Consider the following 13325-nt stretch of genomic DNA (forward strand, 5'->3'; position numbering starts at 1 on the left):
AAAGGTATCACTTTTTTGCAGATGATACGATCCTATACATCGAAAACTCCAAAGACTCCACGAAAAGATTACTAGAAACAATAAACCAATACAGTAAGGTCGCAGGATACAAAATTAATATACAAAAGTCCATAGCCTTTCTTTTTTTTTTTTTTTTTGTATTTTTCTGAAGCTAGAAACGAGGAGAGACAGTCAGACAGACTCCCGCATGCACCTGACCAGGATCCACCCGGCACGCTCACCAGGGGCGACACTCTGCCCACCAGGGGGCGATGCTCTGCCCCTCCGGGGCATCGCTCTGCTGAGACCAGAGCCACTCCAGCGCCTGGGGCAGAGGCCAAGGAGCCATCCCCAGCGCCCAGGCCATCTTTGCTCCAATGGAGCCTCGGCTACGGGAGGGGAAGAGAGAGACAGAGAGGAAGGAGAGGAGGAGGGGTGGAGATGCAGATGGGCGCCTCTCCTGTGTGCCCTGGCCGGGAATCAAGCCCGGGACTTCCGCACGCCAGGCCGATGCTCTACCACTGAGCCAACCGGCCAGGGCCCATAGCCTTTCTATATGCCAACAATGAAACATTAAAAACCGAACTCAAAAAAATAATACCCTTCACGATTGCAACAACAAAAAATACCTAGGAATAAACATAACAAAGAATGTAAAGGACCTATATAACGAAAACTACAAAGCATTGTTAAGAGAAATCAAAAAAGATACAATGAGATGGAAAAATATTCCTTATTCTTGGATAGGAAGAAAAAATATAATCAAAATTGCCATATTACCCAAAGCAATATACAAATTTAATGCAATTCCCATCAAAATTCCAATGATATTTTTTAAAGAAATGGAACAAAAAATCATCAGGTTTATATGGAAGTATAAAAAACCCTGAATAGCCAAAGCAATCCTAAGGAAAAAGAATGAAGCTGGGGGCATTACAATACCTGACTTCAAAATATATTATAGAGCCACGACAATCAAAACAGCATGGTATTGGAAGGAAATTAGACACTCAGACCAATGGAATAGAATAGAAAGTCCAGAAATAAAACCACATATATATGGTCAAATAATTTTTGATAAAGGGGCCAACAACACACAATGGAGAAAAGAACACCTCTTCAACAAATGGTGCTGGGAAAACTGGAAAGCCACATGCAAAAGAATGAAACTCGACTACAGTTTGTCCCCTTGTACTAAAATTAACTCAAAATGAATCAAAGATCTAAACATAAGACCTGAAACAATTAAGTACATAGAAGAATAGGTACTAAATTCATGGACCTTGGTTTTAAAGAGCATTTTATGAATTTGACTCCAAAGGCAAGAGAAGTGAAGGCAAAGATAAATGAATGGGACTACATCAGACTAAGAAGTTTTTGCTCAGCAAGAGAAACTGACAACAAAATAAACAGACAGCCAACTAAATGGGAAATGATATTTTCAAACAACAGCTCAGATAAAGGCCTAATATCCAAAATATACAAAGAACTCATAAAGCTCAATAACAAACAAACAACCCAATAAAAAATGGGAAGAGGACATGAACAGACACTTCTTCCAGGAAGAAATACAAATGGCCAGCAGATATATGAAAAGATGCTCATCTTCATTAACTATTAGAGAAATGCAAATCAAAACTACAATGAGATACCACCTCACACCTGTTAGACTAGCTATTATCAACAAGACAGGTCATAGCAAATCTTGGAGAGGCTGTGGAGAAAAAGGAACCCTCATTCACTGTTGGTGGGAATGTAAAGTAGTACAACCATTATGGAAGAAAGTATGGTGGTTCCTCAAAAAACTGAAAATAGAACTACCTTATGACCCAGCAATCCCTCTACTGGGTATATACCCCCAAAACTCAGAGACATTGATAGGTAAAGACATATACAGCCCCATGTTCATTGCAGCATTGTTCACAGTGGCCAAGACATGGAAACAATCAAAAAGCCCTTCAATAGATGACTGGATAAAGAAGATGTGGCACATATACACTATGGAATACTACTCAGCCATAAGAAATGATGACATCGGATCATTTACAACAAAATGGTTGGAACTTGATAACATTATACAGAGTGAAATAAGTAAATCAGAAAAAACCAAGAACTGCATGATTCCATACATAGGTGGGACATAAAAATGAGACTAAGAGACATGGACAAGAGTGTGGTGGTTGGGGGGGGGGGGAGGAGAGGGAGGGGGAAGGAAGGGGGAGGGGGGAGGGGCACAAAGAAAACTAGATAGAAGGTGACAGAAGACAATCTGACTTTGGGTGATGGGTATGCAACATAATTGAATGACAAGATAACCTGGGCATGTTTTCTTTGAACATATGTACCCTGATTTATTGATGTCACCCCATTAAAATTAATAAAAATTTATATATAAAAAAAGAAAATACGTAAGTTTTTTTTGTTTTTGTTTTTGTTTTGTATTTTTCCGAAGGTGGAAACAAGGAGGCAGTCAGACAGACTTCCGCATGCGCCCGACCCGGATCCACCGGGCATGCCCACCAAGGGGCGATGCTCTGCCTATCTTGGGGCGTTGCTCTGCAGCAATCAGAGCCATTCTAGCGCCTGAGGCAGAGGCCACAGAGCCATCCTCAGCGCCTGGGCCAACTTTGCTCCAGTGGAGCCTTGGCTCGGGAGGGGAAGAGAGAGACAGAGAGGAAGGAGGGGTGGAGAAGCAGATGGGCGCCTCTCCTGTGTGCCCTGGCCGGGAATTGAACCCAGGACTCCTGCACGCCAGGCCGACGCTCTACCACTGAGCCAACTGGCCAGGGCCTGTAAGTTTTAATATGTAGTGTTTTGTTAGCTCCAAATATTCTCTAAATTCCATTAATTTTTTACACAAAGCATTTTTTTTTTTTTTTTGCATTTTTCTGAAGCTAGAAACAGGGAGAGACAGTCAGACAGACTCCCGCATGCGCCCGACCAGGATCCACCCGGCACGCCCACTAGGGGCGACGCTCTGTCCACCAGGGGGCGATGCTCTGCCCATCCTGGGCGTCGCCATGTTGCGACCCTCCTGGGTGTCGCCATGTTGCGACCAGAGCCACTCTAGCGCCTGGGGCAGAGGCCACAGAGCCATCCCCAGCGCCCGGGCCATCTTTGCTCCAATGGAGCCCTGGCTGCGGGAGGGGAAGAGAGAGACAGAGAGGAAGGCGCGGCGGAGGGGTGGAGAAGCAAATGGGCGCTTCTCCTATGTGCCCTGGCCAGGAATCGAACCCGGGTCCTCCGCACGCTAGGCCGACGCTCTACCGCTGAGCCAACCGGCCAGGGCCTACACAAAGCATTTTTAAAAGTATACTTAACTTCTAACTAGTGGGATTATTTTTAATTTTATATATTCATTTGGGGAAAGAGCGAGAAGAGAAAGTTGGGGAGAAGCAGGAAGCATCAACTCGTAGTTGCTTCCTGTATGTGCTTTGACCAGGCAAGTCCAGGATTTGGAATTGGCGACCTCAGCATTCCAGGTCAAAGCTTTATCCACTGCACCAACACAGGTTAGGTGGGATTTTCTAATTTTCTTTTAAGATTAATTTCTAGCATAATTGAAGCGCAGTCAAAGAATGTAATCACTCTTTGTACGATTACATCCTTCAAACTGGTGGAGATTCGTTTCATTTTCCAGTATATGGTCAACTTTTGAAAATGCTCTATATGTTCTTGGAAAGCCTTTAAAGGTAAGTATTAGGTAGTTATTAGATGCAGTATATATATTTCCATTAGGTCAAATGTGTTAACTCTATATCTTTACTGACAAATATTTTGTTCTGCTTTTTCTACCAATTAGAGGGAAATTTACATTAGTATCTCCAACTATTATTGTGGATTTCTCTATTTCTTGAGTTCTGCAGTTTCTGCTTGTATATTTTGAGGCCATGTTTTTTATAGGCATATATATATTTAAAGCTATTATTATCATCCTTATGAACTATTTTCATTTTATCATTATGAACTATTACTGTGTACTGTGGTAATGCTTTTATGCCTGAGTGACTATCTTTAATGATATCCCTTTGACTGCTTTCTTGGTTTGCATTAAATATCTCTCTAGAATTCTAAAGTGTAAGTCTGGCGATTCTTGACTGCCCAAGTTTTTTTTCTTTCTTTTTTAGTATTTTAAAATTGCCATTTGTCTATCTACTTTATTTACTGTTGTCTTCTTTTTGTGGTTCTAGCAGTATGTTGCTGTAAGACTTATGAAAGGATCTTGTTTCTTGAGTGTGTATGTAGGACAGGTCTCTATTTCTCTTGGCTGATTAGTTGGTAATGGTCTTTAATATACTGCTTTGACTCCAGACTTCAAACTTACTGCTTCAGCCCAAAGCAGGTGGCTCGCATGTGTTGTTTAGCACAAGGAAATTAGGGAGAGGAGTCAACTGTTATGACTGGTGTAATTATGGATCCCAAATAATTCTCCCTGTCAACATCCCAGGTGACCATGAGGTTCCTTCTCTATATTGACTCAAGACTTGCTCCTCAGGTACTTCTTCTTCAGCATCATGTTTTGGATTAGCTTTTCTTTTTCTGTTACAAGTTTCAGCAACATAATTCTGTTCTATCTTTCAAGAATTCCTCAAAATGACTCATCCACCTAGAACCCTTTCTATTCTATTCCAGAGAAGTTATGTGTTTGTTTTCATATTGCTGTGTATATTGTTCTCTCCTTTCATTAGTTCTGAAGGAGGAATGGGCCAACACACCAAGTTGTTATCAGCATAAAATTGCCAGTTTTGTTTTGTGTGGTTACCAAGCTAACCTTACCTCAAATCTCCGTTTTTCATGGTTCAAAATAAGCTTTGATATATTCACACCATTAGCATCCGCTGTATCACCTACCATTAAACTCTTCACGTCCTCCTCCACATCTTTCTCGAACTGATGTAAATAAAAAGGCCTATATGTTTTTTCAATATCTATAAAAGAAAAACAGTACTTTAAATTTCTAAAATAAAATTTTAAATCTTAATAATCTATTATCATTGAATAACTTACCTTGATCTGTGGGAAATCAGTAAAGCAGACTCTTGCATGCGCCCTGACCAGTATCCACCTGGCAGGGTAACCCCCATCTGGGGCCCACACTGGAGTACCGAGTTATTTTTAGCACCTGAGGCTGAGGCTCCATGGAGCTATTCTCAGCGCCTGGGGCCACGCTCAAACCAACTGAGCCACTGGCAATGGGAGGGGAAGACAGAGAGAAGGGGAATGGGGGGTGGAGAAGAAGATGGTTGCTTCTCTTGCGTGCCCTGACCAGGAATCGAACCTGGGATGTCTGTATGTTAGGCTGACACTCTATCCACTGAGTAACTGGTTGGGGCCAAAAATTTAAATTCCAAATTAATAACTTTTTTGAAAAGACTAACAAAATGAATTACTAGTAGACAGAACAAGGGACAGTGTAACACTGGAAACCAAGAGCTCCTGCCTAATAGTGTGCAGCTTCTCTGGCTATGTAGCACAAAGCCCTGTCTAGTGTGAGTTCATCTCCAAGTGAACTAGGATGGCTAGACTCTCTGTTTCTGCCCTCTGGCAATGGATTTATTATCAGGTGATATACTCAGAACAAGGACTTGGTATAAAGAGTCAGAGCTGTTAGCATTAAATGAAAATGGCAAATACCACTCACTGGAAGATGCAGTGAACATACTTTTCCTTATTTCTCCCACTAAGTACAAGAACTTTCAGCTATTACATATAAAAAAAAAAAAATGAGGAGGCTCTGAAAGAAGGAGAGGCAAAGGCAGACCCATTAGGGACTTTGGGATCTGAGAAAAGACACAAATGATGAGTTCACTGGGTATTCTTTTGCCTCATAGATTCCAGACTCAGACATAAAGAAACCAGCACCTGACAACAACAGAAGCTCAACAAGAGCCTCCTCTTTCTAGCCAGGGACAACATAGCAATACAGAAAACCAGTAGTCAATAACCACACTCCAACCAAACAACACAGAAACAAGTGTTGCTCCATCCCCACCCCAACCAACAAAGGTTAAGTGTGAGCTGAGACTTACAGACTCATGAGACAGTAACAGGGTGTCCCAACACACTGCTGAGTATGATGTCAGAGAGGTCCAAATAAGAAGCTAGGACTTTCCTTTCTCTTCCTCTGCTCCTCTGGTATCAGTAGACTACAAGGGTAGACTGGACTTACACTTACACCTTGCAGTAACAAAACACCCCTTCTATACCCCAATAGGGAAGTGTCAGAAGAAGCATAGTGGGGAGTCAGGACTTTCACCTCCAATGCAGTGTCCATGCCAAGGTTGCAGGTTCGATCCCCAATCAGAGCACATCTGGGAAGCAACCAATGAATGTACAACTGAATGAATGTTTCTCTTTCTCTCCCCAACTCTGCCACCTCTCTCTAAAATCAATCAATTAAAAAAACAAAATAAAACATGAAGCCGACCAGTGGCGGTGCAGTGGATAGAGTATCAACCTAGGATGCTTAGGTCCCAGGTTCAAAACTCCAAAGTCGCTGGCTTGAGCACAGGCTCATCAACATGATTTTAATGTCGCTGGCCTGAGCTAAAGGTTACTGACTTGAGCCAGGGGTCACTACACAGCTTGAGCATCTCTCTCCACACCACCCCCAAACAAGGCACATATTAGAACCAATTGATGAACAACTAAAGTGATGCAACTACGAGTTGATGCTCCTCATCTCTCACCCTTCCTGTCTCTCTTGCAATTAAAAAATAAAAAATAAAAAAACCCCACGAGATATCGCTACATACCTATCAGAATTGCTAAAATAAAAAATATGAGAATACCAAATGTGGACAAGGATGCACAGAAATTGGACCACTCACATATTGCTGATGGAAATATATAAAATGGTAAAGCTGCTCTGAAAAAGTTTGACAATTTCTTAAAAACAAAAAACAAAACAAAAAGCTAAACATGAAACTACCACACAACTTAGCTATTTCACTCCTCAGTATTTATTCCAGAGAAATAAACACTTCTATTCACAAAAAAAAACACCAAACAAATCTGTAACATGAATATTTATAGCACCTTTAATCCTAATAGCCAAAAACTGGGAACACACCAGATGTTCTCCAAGGAAACAATAAATCAACTCTGCACATCCAAATCATGGAAGAGTACTTGGCAATCAAAAGGGAGGAGCCACCGATTCACACACTGGGATGATTCTCCAGAGAATTATGCGGAGAGGCAAAAAGCCAATCCCAAAATGTATTTTATGATTCATTTTGTAACATTCATGAAATGGCAGAATTATAGACATGGAGAACCATTTAGTAGTTTCCAGAGAGAGGAGAAGGCTGGGGTTAGGGAAGGAGGTGGGTATAGCTATAAATCTGGTGACCAAAATGTTGTGTATCTGACTGTATCAATGTCAATATCCTGGCTGGAACACCGTAGTTTGGCCAGATGCATCATTGGGGGAAACTAGGTAAAGGGTACGTGGGATGTCTCTGTGTTATTTTTTACAGCTGCATATAATTCTACAATCATCTCAAAATCAAAACATCAATTTAAAAAAAAGTGAAAAGGCATAAAAGAAAAGAAACCAAGCCAGAAGAGTCAGGCTGACTGAGCAAACAGGAAAACAGGCAACTAAATCAAAGTAGCCCTCTCATGGTAAGTGGTGAGTGGGGCTTCATTTCTCTTTTCTCATAGCAGAAATAGGAGTGCAAAATGCTTTGTGGGCTCCTAAGTGCTTTTCTACTATTTATTTTTTCTTCACCTGATTTTCTTCTCTGCCTCTAGAATCTTGGCAAGATCCTCGGTAACGCAGAGGAATGGGAAGATGTTACCAGCATGTGACAAACCCATACCCTTTCCGTCTCCCTCTGCAACAGGCCCAATCTAAATGACTTTTCAAAAGTGCCAGGTACACAAGGGGAGGAAAAAGAGATCACAAAATCTAAGAAACAAGAAGGCTGGTGGAAGCAACCCAAGTTGTATCCATCAACAGATGAATGGATAAACAAAATGTAGCCTACACACAGAGTACCCCTCGGCAAAATAAGGACATTCTGACACAAGCTACAGCACGGATGAACCTTGAAGACATTACGCTGAGTGAAATGAGCCAGTCATAAAAGGACAAATGCTATTATGATTCTTCTTGTAATGAGGTACCCATAGAGACAGAGTAAAGTGGTAGCTGCCCAGAGCTGGGACAGAAGAGCATTGGGGAGTTGAGTTAAGTGTTTCATGGGGACAGAGTTTCAGTGGGGAGGATGGAAAGGCTCTAGAGATGGACAGTGGTGATGGTTGTACAATGCTGTGAACATATTTAATGCCACTGAGCTGTACACTTAAAAGTGGTTAAAATGGTAACTTACATGTTATGTATGTTTTAACACAATTTTTAAAAAGTTAGTTATGAAAGAAACATGCTTTTGGGCGGGATGGCATCTTTTCATTGAAAAATATATTTGAAATCTAATTATCAGTTTGAAATTGCAGGTGGAATTTAGTTTTCTGAAGACTCAGAGCAACTTCCTGACATCTTCCTAGGAAAATCCTGACGCCAGTGACCGTGCACAGTCATAAAAGATGCCTCACCAGCAAAGGTTGGCCGTGCTTCTGGGTCCGCCTCCCAGCACTGCTTCATGAGGCTGATAATTTCCTTTGGGCAGTGCTGAATGATGTCGTCTACATCCGGCCTGTTCCCAGATTTGATGCACATTATCAACTGCTGCTCACAGATAGCATCTATAAAACAAAGATTAGGGTTAGACTGTTTTTCAGGTCTTCTCTCTGGGAGGGAGGTGACAGAACTTGGACAATGCCACTCATCTCTCCCTGCCCAGGATATGCTTTTAGTACAGCTCTCTCATCTGGTAGGGGCAATGTGGCCCTGTGGCAAGAAGGCACATGACATTTTAATTTCTGTAGATGAAAGACAGGATTCATAAGAAAATTGCCTTCTAGTGGAACAAATAGAATATTAATGAGTAACTTAAATTGTAGAGGGATAATTGCTATTCAAGAAGTAAGTATAGGCCCTGGCCGGTTGGCTCAGCGGTAGAGCGTCGGCCTGGCGTGTGGGGGACCCGGGTTCGATTCCCGGCCAGGGCACATAGGAGAAGCGCCCATTTGCTTCTCCACGCCCCCCTCCTTCTTCTCTGTCTCTCTCTTCCCCTCCCGCAGCCAAGGCTCCATTGGAGCAAAGATGGCCCGGGCGCTGGGGATGGCTCCTTGGCCTCTGCCCCAGGCGCTAGAGTGGCTCTGGTCTCAGCAGAGCGATGCCCCGGAGGGGCAGAGCATCGCCCCCTGGTGGGCAGAACGTCGCCCCTGGTGGGCGTGCCAGGTGGATCCCGGTCGGGTGTATGCGGGAGTCTCTCTGACTGTCTCTCCCCGTTTCCAGCTTCAGAAAAATACAAAAAAAAAAAAAAAAAAAAAAAGAAGTAAGTATAAGGGGTTCTGGTAAAACAGACTCTGCTGGAAGGTCAGAGAAGGCTTGGTTGAGTCCAGAAAAATAAGGAGTGATCCAGGTAAGGAGTGAGGAAGGAGGACTCAGAGAGGATTATTACTGGGTAGGGAAGTAGGATATAAATAGATTGGAGGTTCCATAAATCAGGATGTATCTCAGAATAACTGAGTATATTGACTCAAGAAAGAAAGGTAAGGAATAAGGCTAAAGAAACAAGCAAAAGCTAAACCAGGAAGGCCCTTGTATGATACCTTATTGAGAAATATGAACCTTATCCTTAAGGCCACAGAGTACCTTGGAAGGATTTTAAACATTTGAGTGAAATGGTCCTGTTTCCTTTTGGGATGACCAGTTGGGGAGGCAGTGTGAATGGCAGATGAGCAAGAGGGGTCTACAGCAGAAATACAAAGGGTTGGGCTAAACAGAGTATAGTAGTGACAGAGAGAAGTGGATGGATTCAAGATATATCTTGAATCACAGATGTACTTCGATGTGTGACTGGGTGTGGGAGATGAAGAAAAAGGCTGAGTCTGTGATGACCAAGGTTTCTGGCAACTTGGCAGATGGATGGTGACACCATCTGCCAAACATAAAGAGAGGGCAAGTTGAGTGGGCAACAGAGAGAGCAGGCAGAAGATGAGTCTGTTTGGGGGTGATGTTGCTTTGGGGTTGCTCTGGTACATGTAACAGATCTAACACACGAGCAGATACCTAGGCCAGGGAAATATAACAGAGTTGAGAGGCATGGGCAAAGAGGCAATCATTACATCATGGGGTCTAATAATCGTCCAAAGAAGAATAGATAGGAAAATGTCCATCAGTTTAGGCACTTAACGGAAGAATGACTATTTATATATCTGTTCTCCAACACGAACCATGTCTGTCTCATCTTCACATTCTCAATTCTGAATAAAAAGTACCCATATAAGTTCTGAAATTAAATACTCGAATGAAGGAGTAAGTGAACAGAACAAAGTATCATGTGTTCACCCTGAAGTACGAAAGGGTAAGCCCTCATAAGCAGAAACAAGCAAGCTTTCCATCACAGCACCTCCCATGCTTAGGTGCATTATCAAGGCTCCTATTTGTCCTGTGACCCCTTATTCCTAAAATGAGACTACTCAACAAAAATTTGTCAGTACCTACTATGCTTCTGGCACTGTGTGTGTAGATACTTGCTTTGGGGTTGCTCTGGTACATGTAACAGATCTAACACACGAGCAGATACCTAGGCCAGGGAAACATAACAGAGTTGAGAGGCATGGGCAAAGAGGCAATCATTACACCATGTGGTCCCAGCCTTTGTGAAGCATTATAGTGTAGTAGGTAAGATAGACATTAAATGAAAAAACATTTTTTTTCTTTAAATAGTAAGAGGAGGAAAGGCAGAGTCCCACATGCGCCCTGACCGGGACCCACTTAGCAAGCCCCTATAGGGGGGTGCTTAGCCCATCTGGTGCTGCTGCTCCATTGCTAGGCAACTGAGCTATTTTAGTGCCTGAGGCAAGGCCATGGAGCTATCTTCAGCACCCAGGGCCAACCCGCTACAATCGAGCCATGGCTGCAGGAGGGTAAGAGAGAGAGAAAAGCAGGAAGTGGACGGGTGGAAAAGGAGATGGTCGCTTCTCCTGTGTGCCTTGACTGGAAATCAAACTTGGGATGGCCATATGCCAGGCTGATGCTCTACAATTGAGCCAACTGGCCAGGGCCAAATGAACAAACAATTTATACTTTTTTTTTTTTTTTTTTTTTTTTAGTGAGAGGAGGGGAGGCAGAGACAGAATCCCACATGCACCCCAACTAGGATCCACCCGGCAAGCCCACTAGGGGATAATGCTCCGTCCAACTGGGGCCCTTGCTCCACTGCAAATGGAGCCATTTTCCAGCATCTGAGGTGGAGGCCATGGAGCCATCCTTAGTGCTCAGGGGCAACTTGCTCTAACCAAGCCTTGGCTGCAGGAGTGAAGGAGAGAGAGAGAGAGAGAGAGAGAGAGAGAGAGAAAGAGAGAAAAAGAAAGAAAGAGAGAGAGAAGCGAGAGGTGGTGGGGTGGAGAAGCAGATGGGTGCTTCTCCTGTGTGCCCTGGCTGGGAATTGAACCCGGGACTTCCACACACCAGGCCGACGCTCTACCACTGAGCCAGCTGGCCAGGGCCAACAATTTATACATTTTAACTGACTTCATTAAAGGTCATTATTTCATTTAGCAATCTTGATTAATACCCAAGTCCCATTCTTTATAAATATCTTACTTTCATACGGCTCCTTATTTGCAAATATTGCCCAAAGTACTATGGCAAAGCTGTAGACATCTGACTTTTCTGAAGGCCGGGCATTGATGTCATTCAGATGCTCAGGGGCCATATAGTAGAGAGTTCCGCCATTTTTCTTAGAGAGACTATTCATCTTCCTCTGCTCGTTATGTTCCTCATTAGTCAGCTTACTCCACGTCTTAAAGGAAGCAACGCCGAGATCAGCTATCTGCAAGATATCAAACCAATGGGATTGCTCTGTGAAGAAGGCTACAAATGAATCATATTTGTCTTAAAATTTGGGGCTTATCCAACAGATAATGGTTACACTGGCTAGGTTGAAACAGACTTGTAGGAACTTTATATTTACTCAGCCTAAGAAATGTTCATGCAAAAAAACCCCCCAAAAAACAAAAAACCAGGATATTGGCTGGAGGAGCTGGTAGGATGGGAAGAAAGAGGACAAAACAGAAGATACTTCTGACATGAACAACAAAACATGTTTGTTCTAATTCCTCACTGACTCTGTATGTGTTCAACTATTTCTGGACTAGGGAACAGTGTCTTCTTCCCAGCAGACCTGTGCAGCAGAAGCAACTGGGGGCTACACCTTCTATCTCCCAAATGGTGCCCAGGGATGCAATTTCCAAGGATTCCAAAGATGCACTAAGGACAGGGCTGTGGTGCTATCTGTCTTGAGTCATAGCCTGAACCTAAGAGAAGAAAGGAGGGTGAGGGGTAGAAAGACAAGATGAAAAGCAGAGAACATCACCAAGGTCAAACACAAAACATAGAGAGCAGTGGCCGGGCACAATGACAGGACAATACAGTTGAGAAGAAATCAAAGGTGACAGTTTCACCTCTAGGAATCCAAGCACTTGAGGAGGAATCCTGGCATGGGATTATAGAAATGCCACAGATTCTAACCCAGAGACATAGAGATATGTTATTAGTGTAAAAAGGGAAACTACCTTTTAAGACAGGGTAAGAATCTGTCTAAGACAAGAACGAAGTGTCAGAAGCAGAACCTCCTGGCAGAGAGGGATGCTGTAGAAGCAGCTGAGTCCTTACCCCTAGACACACCTCTTTCAGAATTCTGTGCTTGGATTCCTGGTGCTGTGGACAATTCTCTATGAGGACCCCGCCTACTTAAGTCTTGCTCTTGAGTGGACAACCAAGTCCCTTTCTCACTTCCTTTACTGCAATGGGAAGAGTTGGGAGTTTTCCAGTGGTGCGATTAGCTGGTTTGCACTGGTTTGGCAGAACCGATAACTAATTTTTTTATTGAATTCAGCAAACCGGTTATTAAAATGGCACTTGTAATCAGGGTTCTCTCTAAGGTGGGCTTTTTCAAAGATGAACATATGTTCAGAGAAGAGAAGTCACCTGTTTCTAAAATATCAAACACAATGACTATTAGTCTAATTGGCTTACCTCTAAAGGAATGGAATCCTATTCCTGTGAAAAGATGATTAAAGATAAATTACACAGCCGATGATGCTCGGATAAAAGTGAAAAAATTGCAAGTGAGGACACTAATCAAGAAGCAATATAGAAATATCATAAATAATAGTTTTGGTTTTTGTCAGGTATTTAATACTTTTTTCATTAATATTTTAAAACTCTTCTTTTTTTGTATTTT

The 13325-nt window shown here is 42.7% G+C and overlaps 1 protein-coding gene across 6 annotated transcripts in view; it reads right to left on the bottom strand.

The window, feature by feature from the left end:
- Positions 1–13325, bottom strand: part of RIPK1 (receptor interacting serine/threonine kinase 1) — a 57582-nt gene that overhangs the window by 21632 nt on the left and 22625 nt on the right. For all 6 annotated transcript variants that reach the window (XM_066268504.1, XM_066268503.1, XM_066268502.1 and 3 more), the window contains 3 exons: positions 11684–11912; positions 8563–8712; positions 4852–4928 (listed from right to left, as the gene is read on the bottom strand). In XM_066268504.1, coding sequence (XP_066124601.1) covers positions 4852–4928; positions 8563–8712; positions 11684–11912 — 456 coding nt within the window. The remainder of the gene's footprint in view (positions 1–4851; positions 4929–8562; positions 8713–11683; positions 11913–13325) is intronic.

Source organism: Saccopteryx bilineata, chromosome 3, assembly GCF_036850765.1.
Source record: "Saccopteryx bilineata isolate mSacBil1 chromosome 3, mSacBil1_pri_phased_curated, whole genome shotgun sequence".
Taxonomy (NCBI): domain Eukaryota; kingdom Metazoa; phylum Chordata; class Mammalia; order Chiroptera; family Emballonuridae; genus Saccopteryx; species Saccopteryx bilineata.